We start from the raw sequence: 8,753 nt of genomic DNA, 5'->3' as shown, positions 1-8,753 counted from the left end.
GTGTGTGTGTGTGTGTGTGTGTGTGTGTGTGTGTGTGTGTGTGTGTGACAAGGTGGGGAGTGGCAGGGGAAGAATTCTGTCTTCTCAGCTGTTTTTAGAATTGCTGGTAATGGACTTGCTTTCCTGCCAAGTGTAAGCTATTCATCACGCCAAAGCTAGCGTAGTTCTGTGTGTTTTACTATTTGCTGTGAAACTGGGAGAGCTGAAAACCAGTTCCCAGAAGTCCTCAGCTTCAACTGTTTTTGAGTGGAACTAGGTGTCAGGCCTCCTCTTCTGATCGTTAAATTGTGTGTTTGACCTTTGGGGTTGCTGTAAATGATGATGAGTGGTAAGAACACATGTTTTCTGTGCACAGAAAAGCTCAGTAGTATGGTTCAGTGGAGAACAGTGGGAGCTGTTTGATTTGTACTTCTGAGAAGCTGGCCAAGAACTGTGCCTGAAATTGTGTAGGTTTTTTTGACAGGCGTTCATGTCCATGCCTGGCCACTCACCCAAGTAAGAATAACTTGGTGTAGTCCTACAAGAATAGGTACTTTAGCGGCCTCATGCTCCGAGAGGTCAGTGGAGGTCATGTTCTCTCAGATTTGGCACAGGCTGTGGTGGTGTGCATCCCAGTGCAGCTTCTGGAGACTTCCTTGGGCCCTCTCAAGATCCACGCCAGGCCAAGTTCACCTTTGGTTTCTGCTCCTGGAATGCAGTGTCTATAAGTGCAGAGGTTATAAGAAGGGCCTTGACCCACAGAGCCCTTTTGTTGCTTCCGTTTTACAGTGACCTTTGGGTGGCTGGTGGAGGAAATTTATTCAGCATCTGAGCCACACAATGGTATTCAATTAAGACAAGTTACTCAACTATATTCTCCCTGAAGATGAGAGAAATTAGCATGTGAGAACTTACTTCCTTACACAGGTGATATCCAGACCCTTTGAGGTAACATTCAGCGTTCTGTCAGTTGATGCCATGAAGTCCTGAAATTCACTTTTCTCCATGAACATAAATGTTCACTTCATAATATTTACATGGAAAAGGAAGGGTATTCAATATGGAAAAATAAGTAAAGGTTGGGACTCACTGTACTCGATAACAAAGAAGATATTATCTTTCTTTTTTGTTTTTCCAACTTAGTTCTTCATGGCCTCGACCTGGAGAGTGAGCACTGCATCTTTGAAAACGTCGGGGGGACGGTGACTCTGATACCCCTGAGCGGGTCTCAGTGCTCCGTGAATGGTGTTCAGATCATGGAGGCCACACACCTAAATCAAGGTATCTGGTTTTTGGTTTTCAGAGTTCTTTGTGTATGCCGTTGCTAGAGAACAAGTTGGCCAGGTAATGGGAGAATGTGTGCATCTTAGAATTAATTGCTCGTTAGTTATAAGAAATATGCAGACTGTTTGCTTCATTATGCTGTTTTCTGTTTTGCTGGAGGACTTCTTTATAATTCCAGTTGTCTTGTTGAATTAAACATATATATAGTTGTCTTAAAAATTATTGCTCTTATGGAAATATGACTTTAAAGGAATTTTTTTAAGTTAAAAAAGCACCTTTCAAATGCAAAACCTTAACACAGTGCCTGCTGTTAGTAACTTTATTACCATATTTGTATTCTTTTTGTGAATAGTTATGATTGTAGCATACATACAGGATCTGGTATCATAGCTTTTTCTTTTTAAATAATTTCAGTTTTATGGAAAATTTGCAATTCTCATACAAAGAACTTTTTAGTTTTAGAAGCATTTGAAGGTAAATCACCAACATGATGCCCCACCACCCCTGAATACTTCAGTGTTTATTTCCTTTAAACAATGGCATTTTCCTGTGTAATTACAAGATAAGCATCCAGATTAGAAAACAAACTTCGGTACATTCCTGCCACCTGATCCTCAGATGCCCTTCAAGTTGTCGTTTGCCTAACAATGTCCACTGTGGGTCCGGGATTCAATCCGGCATCATGTGCTGCATTGAGTTGCCCCACCTGTCTTGTCTCTTTCAGTCTGGAAGAGTTCCTTTGCTTTCCTCTGACTCTTGGGACTTTGGCAGGTCAAATATGTTGCAGAATGTCCCTTTACACAAATGTAGCATCTATCCGCTGCTTCCTCGCAATGACACTAATATTGTGCCTTCTTGACAGGACTGTCCGAGAGATGATGCCCTGTTTTTCCCACATCCCATTACTGAGGAGATGCTTGCTTTGATCATTTGATTAAAATGCAGCTTGCCAGGCTTCTTTACTATGAAGCTACTCTCTTCCTCCTTTTTATTAATAAGGATATTGGGCAGGATTTTGAGATCATAAGTACCCATTCTTTATCACACTTTCACCCACTGGTTTTGGAACCATGTTGGGGGGTGCTGGTGTCTGATTGAATTATTATTCGGATGGATGCCACGTGGCAATCTCCCTCCTTCTACATTAGTTGGATTTTTACGGTAGGTATCAACAGGGTCACATGACTCGCTATTTTATTTGGTAGGTCTTGGTCTGTCTGTCATTATTTGTTTTGATACACAAATTGTCCCAGGTTTGGTGAGTGGGAGTTGCTCCAAGCCGATTTCTGTGTCCTTGGATCTTGTCCCCAGCATCGATGAGCACTTCCTTAATTTCTGACACAGTAACATGTTCTAGGCTTATCTCTTATACTTTGCTGGAATCAGCCAGTTCTCCAAGGAGCCTTGGTTCATCTCAGTGGAGAATGGGATTTAGAAACTAAGATCTGAGCTGTAGACGTATTCGTCGCTCTTGAGGTGTTGCTGTTCCCAGGTCCTGTTAGTCAAAAGAGTTAGGGAAAGTGTGTGTCTCTGTGTGTACAACACATACAACTATATTTATGTCTGTATGTGTGTCAGCATTTCAGCATCTATATTGCTGACCAGGAGTTCATATCAGTACCTCTAATCCAACACAATACCATAGCATTCTTTCCAGTTTTTTCCTTTTTTCGTATTTGTAAATAGCTCCCTTTTCTGATAGTGATAAACCTGACTTCCATTATGTAACCAGTATCCTATCACTTCTGCCCCCTCCTCATGCAGGGATCCTCTTCTTCCTGTTCAGGCTTTGACACCCCATGCTGGACTATCACGCCACTGCCCTCACTTTTCTAGTGCAGACACTGAAACTTACTCCCATTCCCATGCTGATGCCTGCTTTGCATAGTCCCGCCTAATGGCTTTTGTACTGAGTCACGCGAGGAGGAACAAAGGAAAGAGTTGATATACCTTAAGCCCCCCCTTTTTTTTCTGTATATTATGCATAGTTTTATGATAACAGTTTTTCGTAGTTACATACTATCCTGTATCTGGTTTGACATAGGAATTGGACACATGGGGGAAATTGGACAGATGGAAAGCATATAGTTCATTGGTGTTAGTGAAGTCATGAGCAGAAATCAGTTGTAAGGAGTTATCTCAGAAATGAAGGATGGTATGGTACCAGAACCATCATCCTTTTATAGGAAGGGTATAGAATCCACTGAAGACATTCTAAAAGCAACTAATGGAGTACCCACCCATGAACCTACCACCAAGTCATCCACTCATCCATTGATCTCTTCATCTGTTTTTGTACTATTAGTATTTTTCAGTGTCAGGGTAAGTTGAGCTTGGGAAACATTTGGGTACCTTGGAGCTGGCTGGGAATGTCAGAGTTCAGCAGTAGCCAGTGACTAGCCCAAACCAAGGATACAGTGCCCAGTGATCATTACCAGAGCAGCATTTTCTGCTTGTCTGTAACCAGGACAAGGACTCTGGCAGTAAGGGTTGGAGAAGCTGGTTCTTGCTGGACAGCAGAGTAATAGTCATGGTGAGAGGCTGTCTGCCCTGAACCCAGAAAGTTACCATAATTGGCCAGCAGACAGGAGGTCACTATATAGGGCTTTTCAGTGGCTGTCCTGCTTGTGAGCACACCTGTTTGTTCACGCTTAGGACCTCAGGTGGAGGGCCTGCTGCTGTTCCTCTGGGCAGCAGGGCTGGTGCACAGGTCATGGTGAGAGGTGGGAGATGGGTCCCTTTGCGCAGTAGAGATCTCTGTAGGGGCTGCATCCCCGTCAGGTCAGGGGAAGTTGACCTTGCTCTGATGACTGTGTATTGTTATGGGATTTTATAAGAGGCTTGTACTGGTTTCCAATATCATCGTTAATGCATGAGTAGAACTTTAGAATTCATTTTGAAATATTTAATCGTTTAATACATCTGGGGTAGACCTAATTTAATTTTTTCCATATTGGTTTATCATTTATTATAACCTTATCTCATGCATGCTAAATACCCACCTCTCTTTCGAAGAAATTTACTTTCCCAAAAATGAACGCTGACACATAGCAACGTATCTGTTTTGTGGCTTTCCACTTTGTTCGTGTACTCTGTATTTCTACTTTTGTACAGGTATCACACAATTTTAATGCTTGTTATGTTTTAATATGCTTTAATTTCTCTTCTTATTTGAGTGTTTTTGTGCTATTCATACCTGTTAATTTTTTCAAAGAAATTGTAGAATCACTGCTTCTGCCATTATGGGTCAAATAGTCTCTTGTGGGTCCTCTTGGAGGTTAACTTTTATGTGTAATGGTGTCTCTCTGAAAAAAATCAGTTTTAAGGTCCCAACAATACACTGTAAAAGGAGCTTTTAGAGCACATATTGTTTAACAGGGAAACTGCCTAGAACTTACTGTTCAGTATTGGGGTTATCTTCTACCCTTTGCCCACCCACCCCCATAGAAAGATTATTATTTATTTAGTTCAAAGAATTTGCTTATTATTCCACTGCCATCTGCTTATATAGCTATGATTATGTCTCTAATTCTCTTGGGAATTGAGGCATTGAAGGTAAGTAATAAATATATTTCCCATATAGTATTTTTATCAAGTTTTTTTTTAATCTTAAATTTTTACCTTAATTGAAAGTCCATTTAAAAAATATGCCTATTCAGGTTAGTGATCACTGAAACTAAATTTTTGACTTGTCCTCGGAAAGTAGTACTAATTGACATTTAAGGTTAATGGTCAGAATTATCTTTTTCCTGTGGGGTATCTTGTTTTTATTACCATGGTGCCATGATTTGGGCTTCAGCTCCTCTGGTGCTCTGCTGAGCTACCAACATAAAGCTACCGACATAAAAATGCCATGTTCCAAAGCATTAAAACACCGTGCACCAAGAACAAATGTCATTAGCAAGTCTTAGGGCAGTGAAATGCAAGATGACTTTGTGTTTCAAGGCATTACATGAACGAAGCAACAGAATACCGTTTTTTTTTAATGCACATACTTTCAGACTGAAACATCCGACCAAGGAAAGCCATGTGTACAGTCCTTCTGAAATTAAGGGTTAGACTTCTCCACATACCTTCGTTTTTGAGGATTATTAAAATGAGAACTGGAACACATTTTAAAAACACAACATATGCAGTGTGTTCTTTTTGGTTATGAAACTATGTAGTAAAAGCAAAAAGATGTGAATGGGACTAACGCATGCCTACTTTGGAATGGTGTTAACCTCTGGAGAGGAAGGGGGAGTCCTGGGGAGTCTTTTATCAGGTAGGGCTACAAAAGAATTTTCAGCTGTATTTGTAAGATTTGATCTTTTAACAAAAACAAAAAACAAAACCAAACAAACAAACAAACAAACAAAAAACAAGACCAAAATGAAAAAGAGAAAGAATATGGACTTCATTAAAATATAATAATGGGGAAACAGAATTAAACATATCAGTATATTCATACTCCAAAAATTACTTGGCTTTTGCCCATGAAGCAGTTTAAGTGAAGGTGTCAAGAAGAGATGGATGTTAACCCAAGTCACAGCCATCTAACTGTATTGAGTCTGCATTTGACAGGATTCCAGGTTTACCCTGCATTACCAGCAGCTTCCTGTCTTTTCACTATCAGTTTCCAGTTTATTGCTGATATTTGATCCTTAAACGTCTCTTTTCATTAGTAAATTATTTCATTTGGAAATGTGTTAGGCTGTCCCCTTAAAAAGCACAGGCAGTAATTACCACTTCCTTATCTAGATCACTTAAGAGATTTGTGAATGTCAACTAATAGGAGATTTACTTGTGTCTAGCAGATTTTCACCATTGTGGGAATTTTTTTTTTTTTTTAACCTGTATCAGTTAACAGCCTTACTTCGGGATTGTATAAACAGTACTTCCCCTGCCTTAAATTATAGGAGTGTTTCCATCTGGCAACATCACTAAAATGAAAAGCGTTTGCTAGTGCCGTGGGAATTAAATGAGATGACATACAGAATGTGTGTTGTCTAAAGCCCGGCACATGAAACCTTTCTCCTCCTCTTCCCTGAGTTCTTCCAGAAGCCACGCACGGCACATGCAGCATCACACCTGAGTGTGCTCTTCAATTGCTGTGTTCTCTGGAGCTTACGTTCCTCAGTCCCACGATGCCATAGAATGATTGCATCTAATGACTTTATAGAATAATAGTGTGATTCTGTAGAAAGGAGGCAATTGCTAGAGAAGAAAGCATGAATTTGACCAGGGTATCTAGTGCATAGGCCTTGAGCTGTTCTTGGTAGTGACCTTAGGCTTTTCTTCTTCTTTTTTCCAAATACTTACTATGAAATGGTACAAAAATCAAGTGAGTTACAGTTCAAAAAGTATTTCAGCATTTTCTATATAATTGCTAGGAACTCTTCTCTCTTACGTTAATTATTATTATTTTTGTCCTTTTACTATAAAATGTTACTCGAAAGCTGATAGTTGTTAAAAGGTGATTAATTTTCCCATTCATATCAGTGGACTCCCTTGGTCATCTGGCAGGTTTTTCAGAGCTGTTGAACGTTCATCTCTTCTTTCAGACATGCCGCAGAAACTGTATCTGGGGACTTTACACCTAGGTGCTTCTGAATGCGTTATGCTTGAGTGCCAAAATATATTTGCATCTATTCAAGTACTCAGAAAGAGGTAACAGGTGATCATCTGGGGAGTGGAGCTGAGGAGGCTTTGATAAAATTTTCATTTGCTTAAGCGCTGCTGTGAGTTGTTCAGTGGCAAATTAAGAAAGAGTTTTAGTGGAACTAGCAAGGGAAATGGATCTTCCAGCAGCTTTTCCAAGGTATCTAATGAACAGAAGAGATCTTTTGTACACTGCAGCCAGCCAGCAGATATCAGTGGCTGGCCTCCCAGTTAACTCACCTGTACTTGCTCATAAGTACTCACTATCATTAGATTTTTTCCTCAGACTTGAGATCTGTACATATGATCCCTTTTTCTTGTACATGGATGTTTCAGTAGATGCTTTTGAAAGTCAAAGCCCTGGCTCTTCTTAAAGACTCTACCCAAAGCCCACAGTTCTTAAAAGTGCATCCCCATATCAGTAACATCAGTACTACCTAGAGCATTTTGAAATGTTCCGTCCTAGACCTACTGAGTCAGAAAATATAGGAACGGGGCCTAGTACTTTAGTTTTTCACAAGCCGTGTAAGTGATGTTGATGAACATCTGATATGAGACCAGCTGACCAAAACTAATAACACTGAAGACAGTTTCTTGGTGTCCCAGATGTTGGTGTACACGACAACCATATGATAGTCCCTTTAACCTCTTTCTTCTCTTCATTGGATTCATGTCTTGTTAGAGATTTTTCATGACCTCTCTGTTCCTTTTTAAATGCCACTTTTAGCTTCATGTTCCATAGAGTGGCTTGACAATGTGCCTTGGCATGGATTTCTTGATGTTTAGCTGTTTTGGATTTGCCCAGCTTCTTGAATCTGTAGGTTTATGTCTTTCTCCAGATTTGGGAACTTTTCAGTTGTTATACTCATTCAGTCATAGTCAAAATTAAATAACTTGTTTCCACCCTATAGTCTTTCTTCCCTTGTTCTGGGACTCCAATTACATGACTGTTAAGTATTTTAGTATTGTTCCACAAGTCCCTGAGGCTCTGTTTACTTATTTTTACCCTTTGGTAAGCTTTTTTTTTTTCTTTAAAAAAAATTTTTTTTTAATGTTTACTTATTTTTGAGAGAGAGAGAGAGAAAGCATGAGTGGGAAAAGGCAGAGAGAGAGGGAGACACAGAATCTGAAGCAGGCTCCAGGCTCTGAGCTGTCAGCACAGAGCCCAACTTGGGGCTTGAACTCATGAACCATGAGATCATGACCTGAGCCAAAGTCAGACACTTAACTGAGCCACCCAGGTGCCCCTCTTTTTTCTTTTCAGATTAGATCATTTTAATTGGTTTGTCTTCAAGTTCACGGACTCTTTCTCTGTCCTTTCTACCTTTCTATTGAGCCTAACCAGTGTGTATTTTTATTCTGGTTGTTGTATTTTTTTAGTTGTACTATTTGATTCTTCTTTGAATAAATATCCTTTATTTCTTTGTTGTAACATTTTACCTTTTTTTTTTTTTTTAATTTTTTAATATATGAAATTTACTGTCAAATTGGTTTCCATACAACACCCAGTGCTCATCCCAAAAGGTGCCCTCCTCAATACCCATCACCCACCCTGCCCTCCCTCCCACCCCCCATCAACCCTCAGTTTGTTCTCAGTTTTTAACAGTCTCTTATGCTTTGGCTCTCTCCCACTCTAACCTCTTTTTTTTTTCCTTCCCCTCCCCCATGGGTTTCTGTTAAGTTTCTCAGGATCCACATAAGAGTGAAACCATATGGTATCTGTCTTTCTCTGTATGGCTTATTTCACTTAGCATCACACTCTCCAGTTCCATCCATGTTGCTACAAAAGGCCATATTTCATTTTTTCTCATTGCCACGTAGTATTCCATTGTGTATATAAACCACAATTT

The 8,753-nt window shown here is 39.9% G+C and overlaps 1 protein-coding gene across 6 annotated transcripts in view; it reads left to right on the top strand.

Moving 5' to 3' along the window:
* KIF16B (kinesin family member 16B) overlaps window positions 1-8,753 on the top strand; it is a 299,460-nt gene that overhangs the window by 145,008 nt on the left and 145,699 nt on the right. For all 6 annotated transcript variants that reach the window (XM_049650080.1, XM_049650081.1, XM_049650086.1 and 3 more), the window contains one exon: window positions 1,123-1,260. In XM_049650080.1, the coding sequence (XP_049506037.1) occupies window positions 1,123-1,260 (138 nt within the window). The remainder of the gene's footprint in view (window positions 1-1,122; window positions 1,261-8,753) is intronic.

The sequence above is a fragment of the Panthera uncia genome, assembly GCF_023721935.1.
Source record: "Panthera uncia isolate 11264 chromosome A3 unlocalized genomic scaffold, Puncia_PCG_1.0 HiC_scaffold_11, whole genome shotgun sequence".
Lineage (NCBI taxonomy): Eukaryota > Metazoa > Chordata > Mammalia > Carnivora > Felidae > Panthera > Panthera uncia.
Note: the sequence above shows the minus strand (reverse complement) of the source record. Positions and strands in the feature narration are given on the sequence as shown.